General features: G+C 34.9%; 1 protein-coding gene across 1 annotated transcript in view; it reads left to right on the forward strand.

Annotated features, from left to right (window-relative positions):
• Positions 1–23,917, forward strand: part of LOC118275998 (monocarboxylate transporter 10) — a 111,315-nt gene that overhangs the window by 10,309 nt on the left and 77,089 nt on the right. The window contains exons 2-3 of the mRNA XM_050707272.1: positions 14,726–15,472; positions 15,589–15,821. Of these exons, the coding sequence (XP_050563229.1) occupies positions 14,808–15,472; positions 15,589–15,821 (898 nt within the window). The 5' untranslated portion in view covers positions 14,726–14,807. The remainder of the gene's footprint in view (positions 1–14,725; positions 15,473–15,588; positions 15,822–23,917) is intronic.

The following is a 23,917-nucleotide window of genomic DNA, read 5'->3' on the forward strand; positions in this document are numbered from 1 at the left end:
AGTTTCATACAACTTCATATGAGGAACCATTTTAATAGCAATATGTATTATGTATTTCAATTCTAAGATAGGACTGCGAATTCTGCGTATAATATTTTTAACACGCTTTTATTAGATAGACCTGTAACAAATTGTATAATACAATCTAAGATTCGTATTTACTCGCACTTGTAATTTCTATATTATCCTGAAATTAGATAATTATCAGTAATTAATATTATCAAAATGGTCTGATGATGAAATTAGAAGGGGATTGTTGGAACTTTGGGCTTTACGAAACATGCGTTTGATTTCATTAGATTACCTATATATCGGTTCCTGCCAATGAAGAGGACCATGTGATTCAAAACGATTTTGAGCTTTCGTTACTAATAATTTACATATTTAATCAAACATTTTTACTTGTTGGAGTGGGTAAGCTGAACTCTCCTGATGGTTGTTGCAGCTGTGAAAGTTAAACATCACCATAAAACTAATATTGTCGTCTGAGGTCGCCCGTAAACTGCTTATGAGGACAATATTAACTCACACGAAACTGAGTGCTACCAATATTTATTGACTTTTTTATTGATACTGTTACCGCCAGCTCACTCGCTGTATTTCATGCTTTTTATTTTATGAAGGGTAAGACAGAGGTGCAATTAAACATAGGTGGTATTAACATTTCTTGCTAATTTTATAGAATTCCTTGTTATGAGATTAATTAATTTATCCATTTATTAGTAGAAAAAATATGCATAATTTTATAACATAGGTAGGTACAGTTAAATTGATAGGTATAACAAAAATCTATTTAACAAAAATATACAATAATTTTAATTACTTAAAACTGATTTATCAGCCATCCATGTTCTTACAAAATCTTAAACATTTACGACATAGCTACTTCCATCTCGCTGCGAACGAGATGACGAAACTACCATACGATATCTCGATTCCCGATTTCCTGAAAATCGCCATTATAGTTTACCCAACCCGAGAAAATTTGAGTTTCTTTGCTCGGTTGACGAACCCGACGCGACATATGAAGCTGTTACTACCAACCCAATTTATGAATAGAAAATCCAATTTCCTTGTGAATTGTATAGTCTAGGTTCCTAGTTCCATCACCGAGTATTCCTAGTACGGCGTTGTTTAATAATAGAAATAGAAATAGAAATAGAAATATATTTATTTGCTCCAAAACATGGTATATAAAGGTCTTACAATTTAAATGAGATTCACATGTTTTGCTTAAATTATAAGCATGCAAATATTTCAAATTATCACAGAAATGTGAGTTTGTATCTATGGTAATACAACAATTAAAACACTAAAACTTATAATCTAAATATTCCTTAAGACTATAAAAATTATGTTGGTTGAGCCATTTGTATAGTTTTTTCTTAAATAGACTAGCATTAAGGCACTTAAGTTCTGTGGGTAGTTTGTTATATACGCGTATACACATGGCCACACAGTTTTTGCTATATTTGGTACTATTAGGTCGGTTTATAACGAGTTTATATGGATCCCGGCGGTTTCTTGGGATAACTTGCTCTAATGCTTGGAAGAAGTGCTTATGTTTCGAGACAAACATACAAGTTTCGTAAATATACAAAGACGGCAAAGGCAGCAGACCGAGTCTTTTAAAATGAGGTTGGCATGAATCGTCGGGTTTTAGTCCACATATTGCTCTTATACATTTTTTTTGGGCAACAAATGCTCTATTTATATCCGTATTATTGCCCCAAATTACTAAGCCATAACGGAGTATAGATTCCACATATGAATGATAGCATAGAATAGCTGTATTTATATTTGTTACATATCTAACTTGTCTTAATGCGTAAACAAACTTATTAATTTTGTTAGATATAATATTTGTATGTTCTTTCCAGCATAACATTTCATCAATCGTTATCCCTAAAAATTTGGTGTGTGTGACTTTACTAATTTTATGTATATTCATGTTAAAATTGTATTTACTATTAAATGATTGGTTAAACTGAATGTAAACTGATTTTTGAAGATTGATTTTTAATTTATTTTTATTTAGCCAGTGTATCAAATTGTCTACAGTTGAATTTATTTCACTTTCATGGTCGCTAATTGTGTTAATTTTTTTGTCTGATGATATCAGAATCGATATGTCATCAGCAAATAGAGTGCATTTATGCTGAGTTATGTCCGTTATGTCGTTAATATATAATAAAAAAAGAATAGGTCCCAATATACTGCCTTGCGGAACGCCGCGTTTGATATTTACATATTTTGACATGTAAGGTATCATATCTTTATTTTTATCTAAGTTTGTGATCATAACACACTGTTGCCTGTTACTTAGATATGACGTAATCCATTGAAGTGCAATTCCTCTTATGCCCACATTCTCTAATTTACGTAGAAGAATGTCATGTGAAACCAGATCAAAAGCCTTAGACAGATCAAAAAATAACCCGGTTGTTATATGATTTTCATTAATACTCTCTAAAACATTTTTTGTAAAGGAGAATATAGCGGAATTTGTAGACTTATGTTTTTGAAAGCCGAATTGCTGTTTACTAATGATTTTATATTTATCACAAAAACCCGTTATTCTTTTGTACATGCACTTTTCAAACAGTTTTGCGAATATAGGGATTAAGGTTATTGGCCGATAATTAGTAATGTCATGTTTGTCTCCTTTTTTGAATAAAGGCTTTACTATGGAGCGTTTTAAAGCATCTGGAAACACTCCGAGTGCAAAAGATTGGTTAATTAGATAAGTGAGTATGTTGGTAATCTCATTTGAGCAAAGTTTTATTATTTTCGTATTTATTTCATCGTATCCTTCTGAGTTAGTGGCCTTCAGTAGCATAATTTCGCGATTAACTTCACTTTGTGACATAGGCATAATATACATTGAATTTGCTATAGGAGTCTGAGTTTTATGAATTTGATTAAGCGATGGTGTTAGTTGATGGGCAGGTGTTATGAAATAGTTATTGAATGCGGTAGCTATATCTAGAGGATTTGTGAGTATAGTATCATTAACTTTGATACCATCAATGTTATCTCTAGGCTTTGCATTTGAGATTTCTTCTTTGACTATTGACCACGTAGCTTTGCATTTGTTTTCATTTTTATTAATAAATTTTACGTTGGCAAGTTTTTTAGAGTTATATACAGGGTTAAAGGGTAAGTCGACCTAAATCCTTTAAGATGTGATAGTTTACATCATTCCTGACTGATTTGACCATGGAACCCCATATCCCAAACTTAACCGTTTTCAAATTATCGGCGTTTTAACTTTTTTGATAAAATTTCCCATTTTTTTGGCTATTTCTCCCTTGTTTTGTGTTTGGTGGCTAAATTTTGTTTTGTTTTTGCTTTTTTGTGTAGTAGATTAGTTGCTTTATTATTTTAAAAACTAAAACTGTGAATAACTGTACCAACTGAGTCGTAGCAGACGATCGAATGTTAAAAAAAAAAAAAATTGTGATAAGTTGTTTTTCTTTGTAAGATATTTTAAAAAAAGTCTATGACAACTGTGCTGCAAATGTGCGTTAAAATATCTACAATTCTTCAGCTTTCTGATAAGGTATAACATGATAGGGAATAATTTGAATTCTTTGCCAAAACATCGATGAAGTACTACAAGGTAGTAATAAGAATATCGATATTTAAGCTTCAAATTTAACTTGAGTCAGATAACAAAATAAAACAAACTGGTTCACTTCACTTCAGAAGGAGTGTCAGGGAGTGGCTTTTTTTTTGAGTGGAGAAAATCATCCAATGACTTCTCCTACCTTGGGCGAGGCGAGAGGGAGTGTCAGACTCTTACTGACTAAAAACCACCCTGTTCCTTCTCCTGCTTTTCGAGCCGGAGCCCCGGTAAACCCGCTAGGTAGTCCGCAGCTCCGGATCAGGCATCAGCCCTACTGGGCCCCATCTGTGGTGGTCTGATGGCTCTGGATTTTTATGTGTGCGCCTCAAAGAGCCATCAGACCACCACAGATGGGGCCCAGTAGGGCTGATGCCTGATCCGGAGCTGCGGACTACCTAGCGGGTTTACCGGGGCTCCGGCTCGAAAAGCAGGAGAAGGAACAGGGTGGTTTTTAGTCAGTAAGAGTCTGACACTCCCTCTCGCCTCGCCCAAGGTAGGAGAAGTCATTGGATGATTTTCTCCACTCAAAAAAAAAGCCACTCCCTAACACTCCTTTTGAAGTGAAGTGAACCAGTTTGTTTTATTTTGTTATCTGACTCAAGTTAAATTTGAAGCTTAAATATCGATATTCTTATTACTACCTTGTAGTACTTCATCGATGTTTTGGCAAAGAATTCAAATTATTCCCTATCATGTTATACCTTATCAGAAAGCTGAAGAATTGTAGATATTTTGACGCACATTTGCAGAACAGTTGTCATAGACTTTTTTTTAAATATCTTACAAAGAAAAACAACTTATCACAAATTTATTTACTTTTTTTAACATTCGATCGTCTGCTACGACTCAGTTGGTACAGTTATTTACAGTTTTAGTTTTCTAAATAATAAAGCAACTAATCTACTACACAAAAAAGCAAAAACAAAACAAAATTTAGCCACCAAACACAAAACAAGGGAGAAATAGCCAAAAAAAATGGGAAATTTCATCAAAAAAGTTAAAATGCCGATAATTTGAAAACGGTTAAGTTTGGGATATGGGGTCCCATGGTCAAATCAGTCAGGAATGATGTAAACTATCACGTCTTAAAGGATTTAGGTCGACTTACCCTTTAACCCTGTATACATTTTTGTAAAAGGTGTGAATAAGTCTTATATTGATGTTTATTCTCCTCATTTTTATTTTTGTAATAACGAGATCGTAGATATCTTTTCTTTGAGCAACTTATTTTGAGTCCTTTGCTAATCCATTTTTGGTTACTTTTATTTAATTGGATTTTTATTTTGTTTTTTGGGAAACAAAGGTTATATATCAGGCAAAACAATTCATGAAATTTATTAAAGGCAATATTTATATTATTTTCATTGAGAACATCTGACCAAGATAGACATTGTAAATACTTTTTAAATTTTTCAATGTTTTCTGAATTAAAGTCTCTTTTGTATAAATAAAAAACAGGTGGCCTTTCGGTTTTCTGTTTTACGGGAAAGCTAAGCATTTGGGCTGATTCGTGATCGGATAGGTACAGTGGTAAAACGGTTGCTTCTGCATTTGGTATGTTACTTAAAATGTGGTCTATGCAGGATGATTTACGAGTGGGAACATTTATGTGAATTTTCATATTATGGTTGTAGGCTAGGTCTTGTAATTCATCTGTGATTTTTCCCTTTTTTAAGATATTAATGTTGAAATCGCCGGTTACCACTATTTGTTTTCTAGATTTAAACTTTTTGAGCAAATCATATAAAAGATTATTTAATTTAGTAAGAAACTGTGTAGGGTCCGACTGTGGTGTTCTGTATACGCAGATTATGATTAAATTAATTGATGCAATTTCTATGCCACAAACTTCAAAAGTATTTTGAACTGCATGACTGCTTAAATATTGTAGTTCTTTAAATATTAAATCTTTTCTCACTAGAATACATGTACCGCCTCTCTGCTTATCTCTACAATAGCTAGCCGCCAAACAATAGTTAGTTAATTTAATATAATTCTCACAACCTTTCTTTAAGAATGTTTCAGAAAAACATATAACATTAGGAAGATTATTACACTTAAATAAGTCCTGGAGTGTTAACTCCAATATTTCTTTTTAGATAGGATACTAGCTATGTTTTGATGCAATATTTTAAATGTGCTACTGTTTAGTGGGAGTATGTTGTTAGGCTCGAAAAAAGGTTCCAGTTTTATTTAATTTCTGAAAGTAGTATGGAATGGTACCTTTCACTGGTTGTTCGATAGACAATTTAGGAATTAAGGACTGATTTGTCGGACATGGAAGCTTCGGTAGGTTCCTGTTTCTGATTGGGCGGGAGGAAACGCCCGGGTGTCATCACTGCGAAGACCGCCCGGAGGACACGGTGGAACATACGCTTGCGGTCTGCCCTGCGTGGGCTGAGCACCGCCGTGTCCTCAGGGATGTGGTCGGCGACGGCACCCTCTCGCGTCCGGCACTGATACAAGCCATGGTGCGGAGCGAGGGGGACTGGGATGCCGTCTCCTCCTTCTGCGAAGCAGTCATGCTAGCTAAGGAGGAGGCGGGGCGCGTGAGAGAACGAACCTCTTCACGCCCCAGCCGTCGCGAGAGACACTCCGGGCGTCGGGGATCGCGCGACGATCTCCGGCCACCGTAAGTGCGGGTCTGCGGACGACGAGCAAGGGTAGCTCGCCGCCCGACCAGAACCAGACCCGTGCGTGCGGCGCGTCGCGTTCTGCGCGCGCCTCAAAGAGCCATCAGACCACCACAGATGGGGCCCAGTAGGGCTGATGCCTAATCCGGAGCTGCGGACAACCTAGCGGGTTTACCGGGGCCCCGGCTCGACGGGCAGGAGTAGGAACGGGGTGGTTTTTAGTCAGTAAGAGTCTGACACTCCCTCTCGCCTCGCTCAAGGCGGGAGAAGTCATTGGATGATTTTCCACCCTAAAAAAAAAAAAAAAAAAAAGGACTGATTTGTATTATCAATATTTTTTTTCAAGTTATTTTTAAAATAAAAAGGGATAGTGCCTATTTTCGGCTCGTTTTTTCTAATGGTACAATTCTTAGACTTAGAACTATTATGAGCTATTAGTTTTCTAATTTGAGTTGGACACAAAAAATTTTCATTATAATAATTACAATCTAAATAGTAATTTATACGTTCACTAATAACTAATGCCTTTGAAGTTTTTCTTATAAATGTACATGTTCTATATTGTTTACATACACTTTCGAGATAATTATTTAATTTATTGACATTATAGTAGTAACTATTATTTACACCAAGTACAAAAATTATATTATCCTTAAACCGGTTTAATAATATTTTTAACTGTGACACGACACCATTTATATTTCGATCATTTTCACCAATACATACTACTAGTACATCGTGCTGACGAAGCTTCGCACTCAAACAGTTCTTTACTACTTGGGTACTAAGAGCGTTCGGGTTTGTTTCACCAATAACTTCGTATGTTTCATATTGCGTTTTAAATCTAGATTGCCATAGAGCTGAAGCCAAACCAACACATTGTTGAGCACCAAAAATGAGTATTCTCTTCTTTTCCATTTTGCATATTTGTATATTATGTTCTTGCTGGGTAGTATCTTCAAATTTCGAGTGTACATAGTTAGGTTGTTCGAGATTTTCTAATTGTATACTAGAACTAGACTCACAGGTGGGAAGAGTGTAGTTATGTTGCATTATAAGGCTAACACGTTTTGTAAGAGCAACAATTTCCTCTTCTGCAACTTTTAATTGTTGTTGCAGGGATGTAATTTGCATGTTTAAGTTTCCTATTATATCGTCGTCAGTGGTGTTGACGCTGATCTTGGCTGATGAAGGAGAAGGTGTTGAACATATGTTTTGAGGTAATAGGGCATGATTTTTAATATTTTTGTTCGTATCTGAACCTTCATACAAGGAAGAAGAATAGCACAAAGATTTTAAAGTTGTTATTTCTATATTTAATTTATCAATTAGTAGGTGCAGTTCCCTGTTTTGTAGTGAAATACTTGCTAGGTCATTCAATAATCCGCTTGTGAGCGGCGTACGAAGATATTGTTTTCTTATTATTTCCGAGATCGTTGGATTAAAGATACCTTGTGGCCTAAAGCCGAATTTTCACTTGAACACATTTTAGGTAAATATCGAAAAAATTGTGTAAATGTACCTACCTAATGGACGTTACGTTTTCACTACTAAGTCTATGCAATAAATCTCTACGTATGTTTGTCATCAGTAGTCTTAATTTTCTTTAAACAATCTACTAAATTATTTATACTATCCTTTACCTTTATTTAATACATGTTTTTTGCGCTACTTTATTTGTTATATTCATCAGAGTTTTATTTGAAACTAATGTTCGGTCGTGTAGAAAGACTTCGCCATTCATAGCACGTATGTATCCATATAAAAAAACATTGCTTAGCTGAGTCCGTTTCCACCAGTGCTAAACTATGTGTACCAATGAATATGATTGGTGGAAGCAAAACGCATCCACAACAACGTAGCATAGCACTTCTCTAGAAGAGCACCCTTATACAGTTAGTTTGAAATTCAATAAAACAATTTAGTTAATATCATGGACTCTTAGAAATTGAATCTTTTAAGACCGTAATACTCGTACAGTACATTATATCGTAGAAAATGCCTCGTCTAGCTGGAAATTAACGCTTTAAACTCTCTCGCTGCTAATTAGAATGCTGTTTTATAAATTTCATTGGAATTCAAAAACATTCTAAGATCATTTTCCCGGGAATATCTACTTATATTTGTGAATTAAATTCTTAAATTAGCCTAGACTGGAGAACCGATTAAGAGTACTTAAGCGTATTGTTCGCATTGATTACATCTTTTAAATGTAGATTGAGATAAATTAAATTCTAGTTTATTTGATTATTTTTCCATTTCAGTTTGAAAGTATTTTCTCAATGGTATTTACTCGTTAGCAACATAGACTTATATAGAATAGAATCAGGCGTTACTTCGCGGAAATCCATGCTACACTAACAATACAATATCTTTTTAGCTTTTATTCCGCTTGTAGATGTATTATCTGCATGCGGTGTACAGCACCACCCTCCCGCTTACAATTAAATGCTCACACAGCAGAGGTGCAACAGAAAAACACACACACGAAACAATAAAACACTCGGCATATATGTCACTCCTCCCCGGAGCATCTTCAAGGGTTGTCGACTCGGCGTCTCCATCGGCTCAAATTCGAGAACATGTTTGCATAGGATGCTTGGTTGTGAAAGAAGCAAAAGAAACTAGGATAGTAATACTTGTTGTGGGTGGTTCAGTGGTCTCTGCCCACTTACATGGTACAGAGGCTTATACCTACCTACATATATGACTATAATACAGGCACATATATGAATACCGAACTATATTTGAATTCTTATCACACTAATATCACAAATGATAAAGTTTGTTTATTTAGATGTCCGTCAATCATGCTGAACTATTAGACGGATTTCGATGAAATTTGGTGTACAGATAGAGTATGAGCTGATCTGGGCTGACTTTTTAGCCCACGGGAACGCGAGCGAAACCGCTGGCATAAGGTAGTATAATAATAATACTTAAGCCACTAGGGAGAATGGCTGAAAATTAAAATAAATAATTTCATTCGTCGCTGCTTAAAACATTCTAAATAACATCACAAAAGGTAGTTGCTTTTCTATTCTTCGAGTTTACCTGCTACCTTTACCCCACTGTAACGAAATGTTTGCATTACCGTAAATCTAATGGAATCATCTCAGATTGTATTAGTATCAAGTGCACTTCAGTCTGTTATGCGAGCAAATTGTACGTATTCAAGTTGCCTTGACGTTAATTAAATCTTGTTCTATATAAAGGGCTGACATGAATTCCGTTTTGACTCTCGATAAGAGATCACTATTATGGGAAATGGAATCGTGGATGGGTTGCCTTTTGTCATTTGATAGTTGGACATTATTCTTTAAAGTTACGATGAAGGAATCTCCTTTTTACCGACTTCACAAAAAGGAGGAGGTACTATGTTCGGCTGTTTGTATGTTTTTTTTTTTGTATGTTTGTAGTATTTTATGGTCACACCTTTTCTGATTTTTTCTGTTCGGCTTCAAGGTCAATTCAGTTTAATTACATCCTAAAATAAATTATTTTTACTATGAAAATAGAAAGAAAACATATACATTGTATAAACGTAACGCACTCAAACACCGCAAACAGGTGATGGTGAAACTAGCCTTATTTAAAAAAAAATAAGGAATTCAATCTTAAGGCTGATGTTGCGGGAATAAAAACGATTAAAATTATAAAAAAAAAACAATAACATTTTGTAGCGTTTTTCGGGAACATTCTGTTTACACCATGTATAATATTTCTGGGACTTTGCTTTTGGAAATAGCAGTCGTGACATTAGACATAACTACTTTCACAAATGTTTTTATGACAACTAGGACCGACAGATTTATATTATTATGGTCCCCAAAATGTAGGGATTTCGAGACATTACAAGCGTTATTATTTTTTAGGTTAACCGAAAGCACAGTTTAGTTTTAAGCCTCAATAATTTCGATATAAGCTCTTGTTATAGAAAATTTCGTGTGGGATGATACCTTTGCCTACGTACAGAAATAATACTTTAATACCTATATCTATAACCTGAACCTGCGAAGAGGGCTTTGCTTAGCAGTAGCCCCTTGCCTAGGTTCAGATTTAGATGATACCTATAGTCTTACCCTAGTTTAAGTAATCATAATTAAGTCTAAGCAAAGTAAGTATTAAATCGAGAAAATTGCTTTACGCGAAACAAATAAATCGCTAAGTTTGAAAGCACGAACTTATGTACCCTTAGGAGACGATCAGTATAAAATTCCTTGTTTCAGTTCAGGCTAACTTGCCATAAGTAATTTATAGACATAATACAAGTCGCGAGCCGAGATAAATGGCTCTCTCTCCAGCCTTGAACTCCAACCGCGGCCCGTAATAAGGATCTTGTTGACAATGTATTAACTTACAAAAAAAAAAGATTGATGTTAGTTTCTCGAAAACTAAAAATAACTGTCATTATTAGAACTACATTCTTAGCTACGTGTGAGGGAAACAATAGGTAGTCGAGTGAAGTTTCCAAGTCCCTAGCGTATTTCTGGTTTAAACCACAACATTAATCAACGAACTAACCATTTGATTAACGAGTGCTCTCCACTACGACTTTAACTAATAATCCACTCGGCTGGACGGCTCACATCTAGCATATAAATTGTCCACACTTTGTGTTTGTTTTGAATTCGAACATATTTGATTCTAATTGTCCTAATTCTTGCTAATTTTAGACATGATTGAGTGAGTTTTGTTTGTAAGTCAATTAGGTTTAATAATAAGAATTTTAAGAATGGGATTGGACCTGATTTAGCTTTTTTTATTTATTAACTCATGCTATATTTAAGGTTTTATTATTTATTAGTAGTTAGTTACACTGGCTCAATTTTAATTATTATGGCTTCCTCACGTATTTATTTGACTAGGTCTTAATTTGTTTCAAGCCATGCTAGAGCCTCATATTCGAGATATGAAACTAGTCGTTTCTCGTCAAATAATTACGTGAGTAAGCCGACAAACATATTAGTATGTTTCACGAAAGTTATAATATAAACCTGGCTCAATATTTAGACATTTTCATTAAAACTCTCTTTAACTTACATAGATATATTAATACCTAATAATATCAAAATTAAATACAGGGAAACTAAATTTAAATTAAGATATCAGATAAGAAGTGTGGGAGGTCAACGTCTGGGAAATTATTTCTAGAAGATACTTATCATTACCGAACCCACGCAGACATCTTGCAGGCTTCGCCAATAAGTAACCGCCAACTTACGAACCTACTTAATTCAATTAATCAATGATTGATACCTAATTACAACATTTTAAATGTTCCATCAATTTGAAATGACTGTGTAAAAGTAAATTCACTTGACGACTTCGTTTGTAAGATTTAGTCGTTTGTAGATATAATATATCGTCACGCCTTTTATCCCCGAAGGGGTAGGCAGAGGTGCATATTATGGCACGTAATGCCACTGTACAATGTACACCCACTTTTCACAATTTATGTTATAAGTCCCATATAATGGAGTAAACCTATTGACATATACCGGCCGCATTTCCAGACTTCGTGCTACTACGGTGAAATTTTCTTATAACCAAAGAAACCTCACTAATATTTTGCCCGACCCGGGAATCGAACCCGAGTCCCCTTACTCGGCCAACGAGGCAGTAAGATTTCGAAATGACGTCAAATTTACTTATATTTAAGTATAATATAAAAATGACAAAATTCATAGTAAGAAGGTTGTTATGGTGATACCTAATATAATACTTAATATTCAATCTCATGATCCTTCAATTGAATGAACAGCGTTTCGCGCCTCAGAAGCAAAGGTCCATAACTTTTGTTTACATACAGAATTGACTAAATCCACTTTCGAAATAGCTTTGTCCCTTCCTTCAAGTCGAAGTCACGTTGCAGCATCGTGAACCAATCAATTTAATTCCCAACAGCTTCCAAGGAGATGGTGTTAATTTTCACTTACCTATGCATTGCCGTTCGCGAATCTTTATTCAATAAAGTTTGTCTTATATATACACTATTACCTATACCATAACTAGATACGTCATTAAATTTGTTTTTGATTAAAAATCCTTCTTAACACAGGTACACGTATGTCAACTCCTTACTTAGGTACTTGGAAATATATGTCACCATCATAAGTCATATGCGTACAGATTTCAATTATTTTGCCGTTAAGTAAAAACTGCGCTTGAAATATAATGGGCAAGTACCTAATAGCGAAACGACATCATAGCAAAAAAATTGGATATGTCAAAAAAGCACGCACACTTGATTGATAGCATTTGATGAAAATCACTTGAACGCAGATTGCAAATTGATCAAATTCTATTTTGCGATAGAACCAATTAAAATTTGATTTTACCATCCAAAACTCATAGACAATGGAACAAAAATATTAGAAATGCAAAAATAATTTCGTAGATTAAGAGGTCATCCTAAATTAGAGAAACATTAAGACGAGGAATGCTTGATGAGATCCCGAGTGTTCTTAAATTGTTATTTAAATATCTGAATAAATCAAAGTCAAAAAACCACCAAACAACTTCGCATTTTGTGGAAACAATAAATATTTATTTCATCCAAACTTAATTAGCAGCGATTTCACTAGTAAGTATCACTCTTTTCACTCTACTGAATTTAAGATTAATGATTTTATTCACAGACGAAAAATGATGAAAAATAAGAGTGTTGAAAATAGTTCCCGGCTCTATGTCCCGGTTGGTCGAAGCAGTTAACTTTTATGAGGACCAGATTTAATCCTAACCATCGTGAAATGTGGCGGCAACGACACAAACTAACGGAGGATTAATTTAGCTTTAAAATAATTAGAAGTTACGAACTATTGCGAAGTATAAACATTTAAAGTTAATCGATGACAAAACATTCTCCATGATATTTGGATTTTATTTCACGATCGTACGATACGTGAGCAGCCAAAAACATTCATTTGAAAAGTTTTCGATTGAACATCAGACTTAAATGTCGCAAAACCTATTGAAACTTTTTATAAAATATTTTTATTCAAAGCATATTTTTAGCTAGCGAAGTGACACGTATCTTATATCAGCATTGTAAAACCAACAAATTCATAAGTATACCTCTTCGTAGAAGTATAAAGCTAAAGTATTCTCAGATCGATGCATACCTATTAGGTACTCTCAAATTTCATAGCCCTGAGCCCAGACGCATTACCATACACTAAGCAGCAGTTTACTATAAGAGCCACCGATAGAAGGCAGTCTAGAGGATCATCCAAGGATACCGAAAAGATTTGAAATTCAATTGTCTGCCAAAGCGGGGCAACAAAAGAATCTGCGCATGTAATTACCGACTATGAATAGCCAACAGAATGGAATGATGTCTGAAAACTTCCAACACAGTCTAAGTTTACATTCCATTTTCAGATGTATTAACGTTTCTTTTAATGTGTCTTCGAAACATATTGGGTGTTTTATATATTTCGAATCATGACTGGCCACGTTTTGTCACTTATAATAAAACTGCAATATCTCCTTTGTTCAAATACATTTCAACTCTGAAAAACTTCTTTATTTTAAACGTATGCATTCATGAAAGAACCGCAATTTTGGTTTCAAAACTTTTCCTCCATGAGGTACCGTCAATTTATTGGAAATTCGCCAAACTTGATACTTTAAGGAGCTTAAAAACTACTTTCAAGAGCTTTATTTTCAGTCTCATTTCAAAGTTGGACAACTTTCAAATCTAAACAAACGTTAAATAAATCGTCATTCTCGCTTACATTCCGAAGTGCTCAGTTTCACAAAGAGCCATCCATTAGCTTATAAATCCATGATTGTACATCAGAGCGAATCAGCTATTAAAGTAAACGATTTAAAGAAATCAGGACCATTCATCAGATCACAATCTTCAACAAATTATTGCTTTTAATCGTTTGGCAAATGTCCCAAGAAGTTTTCTTGTTCTCGGTAATATTTCTTTACATACGTTAATGGAAAGCCTCTCATCATCTGATGCATCTCTTACACCACTAACAATAAGGCCGAGTTCTTCGCAGCTAACTTCATCTTCATTAATCATCCCGGGATTATGATTGGATACACGAATGTTTAACATTACTGAATCTCTTTCAGCCGTCGGACTATTGCCTTCAATTTCCTAAATCCCCTTATTTACATAACATTTAGTGGATTTATGAATATTTCATGAGAATATTAATGGCGTATTATTTTACCTTACACTAAGCCAACATTTTATATGGGAAATTAAAATAGGGAGTTAATATTATGATTATGTTTGTTACTATTTTATTTTATACACAAGTATAGGTAAAAAACACGTGTATATTGACATTTTAGGTGTACCTTGTATGTAGCCGTATTATATGTTTTATCTTGTCTGTAGATGCTGTTGAGGAATAATAATTCACACTATCAAGTGTTACTAGTACAATTTCAGTATAATAAAATATGGTTGCAACTGCATAAACTATTTCATTTGTTTCAGATAATCGTTTTCTATAAGTTCAACCAGTGAAAGTGGACAATACAGGATAGATGTACGTTAAAAATGAGACCTCCAAATCTAAATGACAATGACGCTGCGCCGGTCTGACAGCTTGCCCACGCGATTCCCGGCGACGTCTGTCCACATCGAAACTGACGACGACCGAGCGGAAAAGATACCTGATTCCTACACCGTCCCCAATTTCGGTGAAACACCAGCACGTGAAGAAGTTGTAGCCACTTGGAAATCACTTCACACAGACGTCAAAAAGATAAAAAATGGATTTACGCCCAAAAATGACCAACCAAGTTGTAGTAATAACAGAAATGATTACGTTTCACCAAACACTACAACTATTGTTCCTTGTCCTAGTAAAGATGGCCGAAAGAGGATTACTTACAACGACCGGCAGGATGAAATTATATCTCGGGAAAACAATCGCTGTGCCACATTCCTCCTTGATACTGGACAAACGGGCATCGACGAGTGTGGAAGGAATTCGGTGCATCAACGACGATCACTACTGCAGCGTCTTTTCTCTTGGAGAACTCCAGAATGTGACTGTCGTGAGAAATTTACACCTAAATACCAGCCAGCTCCAAGATTACGTCCTGAGGATTTATTGTGTACTTGTGGTGTTAGTGGCAATCGAATTAAACTTCCGAACAAACGCAAACAAAACCCGGAGCGCGGTCGTTCTAAAAGTGTAGGGTATGAAGCGGCACGTGAAGTGGCTCAGTTTCGTCGGTTAGTGCAGTGTTAGTTAAGTCAAGTTACAGAATGAAGTTTGTAAGCGAGTGTCTACTGGTTGAATGCTGGTAGATCGTTCTGTTTATGGTGTTTAAAGTGTTTTGGTGCGGTAGGTGTGCGAGTGCTGGCGCGACTGTGGGCGCGGAGACGGCGGCAGCGTTGCGGGCGCGTGCTGCCCTCACGCTCGCGCGCCGCTACTACCCCGAGGGCGGCTGGGGCTGGACCATTACCGTGGTCGGCACTATCGTGCAAGTGCTGTCCCACGGCCTGCAACTCGGTGGAGGCACTGGGCCCATCGCTTGCACGGCTGCGGTGAAGTACCATGTCTCACCATTATATACACATGGTAAGTACATATCTGAATTATCTCATAAATAATAATGTTTACTATTTTTACCAAATAACGCGTAGTATTGAAAATATAACGATAAGGCTGATGTCTATCAATCATCTCTGTGAACCGTTAGTGTACACAACATGTTGACTGACATTACCCGAAGCAAATCTGTGAGTATTTTAGTTAGCAGGAACATATTTTCATAACATTACGATTCTTTGTTCTTAGATTTAAATGAGTTATATTTTCTAAAGTTTACGGATTCGTTTGTTGTTTCTGATTTTAAGAAAGTACTTACAAAAACACATTAAAGAGTTTTATCGTGAGAAATACGAGTTTACATTTGGTCAGCATTGAATGAAGTATCTCAAAATTGTATCTAATTTTATTGCAGAGAAAATGTAAAAGAGTATTTTCAAAATCGACTAAAAGTTCAAGCCACACTGCCATGAACACCCAAGTTCCTCAAATACTAAAATAATATTTTCACAACCTTAACTTTGTACGGTACTGTTTTTAACTAACAATTTCCAGAGTGGGTATTATAGCCAGAAATAAGCTTTAGTGTAGGAGCGAATTCGACATAAAAAAGTTATTAAGGACATTTTGTGTGAAATAGCCTTTCAAGGGTAACCCTGTTTATGTCACCCTTTCACAATGTTTTTGTACCTTCTAAACTTATAAGGTTGAATATGGCTACAATAAGCTTTTTCAAGACATTTTCAACCGACCTAGAAATCATCAGAGTCACGTTGGTATTATTTTAACAGGATATTAAACAGCATCAATATAGCACATTTATTTATCAAACACTCTGCTTTTACACTTCGAGTGTAAAAGCTAAAACTTCTAAGTTGTTGAAATATCTAAGTACTAAGTTACTGATTTTAGTCTTCAGGAAGTCTTAAGTGCTTGATTTCGTCTACTTGTAAAGTAGAATACCGAATCCGAACGCAAGTTTCCTCTATTTACAAATGTGTACGTGAATAAGCATTCAATTTAACCGAATGATAATGGATAAGGGCCTTTGAAACAATATCATAACAGTGCCAAAATGTTTGGGTTGGAGAGACACTGTTAACATTAAATCATTTTTTAAATGAATCTCCAAAAAAGTATAACCACATAATTGCTGATTCAGTAGATTGAAGTACGTTGTAAGATTAATGAAGTACCAGCTAATTTATCATGTAACATTTCTTAATGGGCTTTACAAAAGTTTAGGATGACAGCTGCCGTTCGCTTGATCCTACCATCGCAGATCAGGATGAGATACGGGACACTCATAACGTCTTTTAAAGAGAAAAACATATTTTTGTCGGTTGACATAAAATGTACGTACTATGATAGTGTTCTAGAAAAAAGTTATAACAATTAGTATTTTTAAAGACAGAACTACTTTACTTAGAAATAAATGAGTCCAAGAAAAAGATGGTAAATTCATTATGCTGTATCACTTACTCGTACTTCTACAAAATATTCTTCTTCTTACCTAATTATTTGTTTCTTCTTTTATAATAATTGTCTAACTGTCAAGTATAAAACCAAGAAATATTTCAATATCATTTTGAAAATTTTAAATAATCGCCTTAATACAAGATATGAAATCAAATATTTTAAGAAACAATGATGCCTAGGTAGCGTTTTTCCGTCTCCAATTTACGTTCATCTATTTTTCATTGAAATAATCTTATAATGTTACCCTATTTCTTTACATTGACATATTTAGTTCTACGTGATCGGTATTCTGAACTGAGATAGAAAAACAAGGGGTAATCAGCGTGTTGCTTATAAGAAAATCCTGGAGAAATTGCTTATTGTTTTGTTTACAGGCACTTATAGATTAATTGGACAACAAACGTGAGGAAATGTCTAATTAGCTCCAGGGGATTAAGAGTGCTTTTCCACCAGAGATGTGTTATGTAGTTATGCTACGAAAGTGGTTGGTGGAAAATCAAACGATATCAACAGCAACGTGGCATAGCACATATGTGGTGGAAAAGCAACCTTACTTTGGTTATTCCTACCGCGACTAACTTTAATTTGCTTTGTTATAAAATTTTAGTTCATACAATGAATAATATAATAATATCCATGTCATTAGTCATAATTGTCGCAAGTGGAAATTCACAGTAACACAATGTTCAGGTTCCCAAAGTCAATTTACTAAACTATCGAATAGTGAGTTTTACTGTGAGTGGTTACCTAAGTACATAATCAAACCAACACGTTTCAACTTTTCTTTAATGCTTTCCACAAACGTAAATTCAGAAATCTACAGAAAAAATAATATAATCAAATGTAAACGCAGTATAAGGCGTCATCCGTCTGTGACGATATCGGCAAACTAGCTGACAGTGATTGGATGCAAATAGGCGAAGATCGCGATCTGTGGCATATTATTGGAGAAACCTATATAAAACCGCTCGTACATATTTCCTTAACGTTGCAGTAAAAAATATAACCACCTCTCAAGTTTAATCAAAGACTTGTTTGAAAGAAGTTTTTTAAACAACAGTAGAGCGCCCTATCTATCTTTGTCGCGTAACCACTGGCCTGGTTTCGTGGCATTGTATTTACAATCTACGATATTATGTATAAGTATTATATACTACCCCAAAGTAAATCCTTTTACCTTCCATGTAGGTACGGATCAATCTTTGATTCTTTGATCTGATTGGAGACAGATAGATATGCCTACAATTTTTTGTACACTATTACCTAACCCTTCAAAGAATGTTATCTTTAAGTTATGACAGCGATATTTCCCAATATCGTCCCCAAAAGTACTGAATTTCCATGATATAAACTTGAACCAACCCGTAGGAAAAGCTAGCAAGGTATAAAAAAACTTACAAAACATCTTCAATTTTCTTTCTCGGAAGAATAAAACCCGGCTTTTCTCAGCGAACCGTGACTTCCGTATCAATCTTTTCCACTCTGACTACAAGAAAATGTGATAAGCAAAGACTTGTTCATTCCTTATTATGTTTATTTACTCATGAAAACTATGAACACTTTCGCATAATTGGTTTGTTTCAAATCTAGTTTGTTTTACTTTATTTATACCTATTTAGATATAAATAAACTGGCAACAAACTGGCAACTGAATTTCAACGTTGTTGTTATCGCCGCTGTGTAAACACTAAGGTTCATTGATAGTTATTTTAAATTCACAAACTTTTATCTTTTTATAAAACAGATCAGTGAACTGTAGCTGAGACAAGACACGGAAATAAGTGTTATAAATTTTTATGCTGGAACTTCTTGCTATTAAAGTGTTTTTATGATCTGTCCTAGTCAGTAAGTTCCAATGAAGTTCAAACTTTGCGTAATGTTTTATCCGATGTAATACTATCGAAGCCAGTCTTTCGAAAAATGTTATTGAACTGAAGGTAGTTTCCACTTAACTTAATATGTATTTTCGTATCACACGAATATCTTACGGTATTGACTTGGTGCGGTGGCTGGGCAGCTGGCTGCCGTGCAACGTGTAGCGGTTTCGATACCCGCACCCGGAGCAACCCTTTATGTGATCCACAAAGAGTTGTTTCGGGTCTGGGACTCATGTATAAGTATATGAACTTATTTGTTTGTAAAAGCACTCACACTCACTCACGACACAGGAGAAAATCTTAATGTGCCGCAACGTTTTTAAAAAGAAATAAAATATGTTTGACTAACAACTTACCTAGTACCTCTTACCTACACAGAAATAGTTCTAAGACCACAAGAATGAGAGTCATAAATCAATAACTTGTTATGACAAACAAAACTGCCCAATATTACTTTTTTTGAGATAAAAATGTCCTCTTAGAAAAGAGGTTATAGTTTTATCCAGATCCAGTGGCACATGTTAGCGATGATTTATAGAAGTTAAGTTATGGCTGTAGCGGTACTTGTATGTGTGTTTTAACTCGGTTAGGACCCGACAATATAATCACATTACGTCAAAGCTGCGTACCACTGCCTGTCAAGAGATTTTCATGTAAATTTTCTTAGGTAGAGACGTACAGTTCTGGCAATAGAACAAAAATCTATACATGGTATTAAAATCAATTGCTGTTCATTAGTCTCGCTAAACCTCGAAAAGGGCTGAACCGAATTGATTAAAGTTAATCATGCTGTGTCTCATGATAAAGATACCTAATAAAAGTTAAATGCCTTTTACATATGTAATTATACACGCTTTTGAAACAATGCAACAGATTGATTTGCTAATTGATACATGACAGACTTTCGTTTAAAAGTCTCAATGCTCAGTACTCAAATTAACACAAAGCACCCACCATATTATATGATACGTAAAAATACAAAACAGTACTAAACTGACAACTTATTTGATTTTGAAATACATACATTTTCACAGAGAACATTCCAATAACCACATACACAATTGCTATTGTTATCACGCACAGTCGATGCAGTTATGTGTTTAACTAAATTATATTGAACTGTAATGTAATTAGAATTTGTGCTGCCGACAGCATTGGTAACCGTTTATACCTACTGTTACCATGTCCTTTAGGTAGAATCAATGTGTCTATATTGTATAAATCAAAGACCCAATACTATCTATCCCTATTTGTTTCACAATATTAAGAACGTGATTCGAGTTTTTACGTATTCGTAACAAATGGTTGATGTGCCAGTTGTCCTACCAAATTCCATCCCTCTCTATATTCCTTCATAGATTCTCCAATAAGCCGGTACATGATCTTAGTTTTTCTTTCATCACGTTCCGGTCTAAACCACTCGGTCTCAGATTCCAATTTTCTTTTGACACGGAAAGAGCACTGGAATATTCAAATTTCTACGAATAAATAATGTCACTTTGCGCAACCAAACAATGTAAATGAGTGGTATTTGCGGTTGCAACTCACTGCAAATGTGAACTCGAACAAGCCACAATGTGTTTATTATTCTACGGTAATTCAATATCCAATGTCTTTAGGTTTTATATGTCGTCCAAAAGCATTATGAGTAAATGTCAGGCGATTGTGTTACTTCGTTATACTCGCATTACGTTATTAGCATTCAAATCAAGTAAATAGCAGTTACAAACATGAATAGGAAAGCAATATTAACAAGGACGTATATAAGACTTCATCGCAATGTTTCAATATTTTCTTTCCTCATTATTTCTCTTTTATGACATGCATGAGAACATACTAAAAATACTTACATGTCATCATAGATTTCGCCGTGAAAAGATGTATCTCCTTAAAATATAAATGAAATACCCTAACAATGTTATGTAGCATTCTTGATAACGCTATTTATGGAGTGTCATATTTTGCAGAAACTTGCTTTTAAAGTAAGCAATTTTCCCTTTATACCCACGCAAAATATTAAGATGCTATTTAAAATCTTGAGAAATTGGTGTGGCAATTAGTGAAAATAGCTTGATACAGGTTGTAAATAGACGGCAATCAAACGCCGCCTTCAATCGGCATTAGACTGCTTATTCATATTCCGGCCGTACAAACAGCTACTTGATAAATTCGGTTCAAACATTACCATTCGTAAGGACTAACAAACAGTTGCCAAAAGATGGAAGCTACATCTATAAATACGTATGTTAGTAGGATTCTATCACGTACAATGGGCCATTTACCTCGAATGAGACGTGCCAAAAAACTACTTGGCAATAATCGGTCTATAGCTGGAATTGTACGAGTGTCCACTATTCATTGCTAACTGTTCAGGGCACAGCTAGATGTAGCTATTACATTGATTGGCCATTTCGAAGTCACTAGGATGCCCAAGAGTTGCATAATAGTGCCAAATGGGTAATCTCTAGTCTAGATAGACTCTCCATACTAGCAAGCTCCATGACGCTGTGTATTGCAAGATTTTATGTGGCGTAGTTTAAATAGTGAAACTTAACTTTGTTAACAATAATTTCCTATCCTATCTTGTCTGAGACTAGCAGACTACGGGGTTTACTGAGACCAGCCAACTGCAGAGTTAACAATAGCAACATTTTCGGTGACCTTAATGCTAAATCACGTTCCAAACGTTGGCATCCCACAAACTCAAATTTTTGATGATAATGAAACTTGTCATAATAAGACGATAAAACAAGAAAAAATATTAATATGTTTTGAGTTAGTCAAGTTCCTTACTAATAAAACTGAATGTTCAGATCATAATGGCTGAATAATTGCAGATCACGTTTGTACTAACGATATTCTTATTCATAATAAGTTTGATTTATTCATTTTACGTGCAATAACTGTCAAGGAAGTCTGTTCTATGTTTTACATTAGAATAGTTTTTTCATTACCTAATAAACCAGATTATCTAAGCCAGAAATTTAACATCAGAAATCTAGACGATTTTAATGTCTATCTAAATTTCTAATTTATTTTCACCGTAGTTAGTTATTCAGATTCATAAATTCAGTGTTCAAGTTACTTCTAGGAAGTAGTGAAATAGTATCACATCTATAGACCAGAATTCATAGTTCGAAAACTGTCTTATGTGAATATAATTATGATGTCAATAGGTAGAGAGTTCTCGAAAATAACTACAAAAGCAAATAAAACATTATTAGGGTCTGTGATACGAATATTTATTACCTGTATTTGGCATTAACTACCGATACAAAAGAAAAAATCACCGGTAGCGAAAGATAAATAAAAATAATTATTATACCTAAGCAATTCTCATTCGTAACAAAAAATATATACAGCGAACAAATTAGTATTTAAATAAAGAATCAATGGTAGTGAATGGCAGCTAATTTCAGCCAGTGTGTAGCTACGTATAGATGAGTCATTATCTCAGCAATCGTTAGTGTAAGATAGAGGGATTTAGTCTATTACTTACTCGGTCGGCCACTCGTGACTTTGAGTAATGCCGTCGTTCCTTGTGTCGATTCTGTTGACTCGCTCGCAATGTAGCGAAGAAAATCTTAATCGTCGCTTCGTCACTTTGTTTTATTACTTACTTATTGAAACTTGCACGATACCTAGTGTTACAAGATAAAGATAACATCATCTTCAATGAATAATCATTAGATCCTCACGTCACATTTGAAAAGCGTTGTATAGGTAGGGTGGGGGTTTGTGAGTTTAAAGGCCATCTAAACTAAAAATATCCCAGAGGCAAATTGCAGTAGAAGTAAATGCATAATATAGAACTTCACGAGAGCTTATACCTTCTCACATAATCTCCTCTACTGGTAAAATGCGACAATCATACAGTATAGTATACAATTTAGTATAACATTACTATATTTATTTTATACCAAAGTGGGAAATGGACAACGTCTACACCGGTAGTATGTCCTTTATCTACGTCTTGCCTCTATCCTCTTTATGAATTGCCTTCAATTGAAAACTGACAGGGAAGTATTTTACAACTGTAGGACTTGTATGTACAAGACTATACACATAGCTAGATTAGACAGGAATGATAACTACAATGTGTAATTTAGTTACTGCAAATCGTTGTAGGTGTAATACATCGTTAACATGCATAAATATAAATGGGTATTTTTTTTCAGTTTTTCGAAAATTTCTCAGTAGTAGCACGGGGTTTGGAATTGTGTCCAGTATATGGCAATAGGCTCACCCCTATGACATGGGACTTATAACACAAATGGTGTAAAGTGGGTGTACATTGTATAGCGGCATTACGTGCCGTAATGTGTACCTCCGCCTACCTCTTCAGGGATACAAGACGTGACGTTGCATGCAATATGCATATCAAAGATTTTGATATCTCAAAGTAGTAGTGAAAATACAAACATATTCGAAATATAGATGCAGATATATGTATAAATAGCACACCGTTTAGCAAAGTCCAGTAATAAACCAGTAAAACATAATACACATTTGTTTGCGTTACCGTCAACGCTGCAGTAGTTAGTAAATAGAGCGTAGTACGACGCCGACGTGAAGCACTGCACTCACTTTGACTCTAATGTCGGTAATTACTACTGAAAGTACTGAAAACATTTAGGTAGGTACATAAATACTTACGTGCAGTTTTTTACTTTTTTATATATAATGAAGAATGTTGACCTACGCTAGAATATTCTCCTGTGTCGTAGGTGCTTTTATAAACATACAATTTCACTTATACACCTACACATA

Source organism: Spodoptera frugiperda, chromosome 31, assembly GCF_023101765.2.
Source record: "Spodoptera frugiperda isolate SF20-4 chromosome 31, AGI-APGP_CSIRO_Sfru_2.0, whole genome shotgun sequence".
Lineage (NCBI taxonomy): Eukaryota > Metazoa > Arthropoda > Insecta > Lepidoptera > Noctuidae > Spodoptera > Spodoptera frugiperda.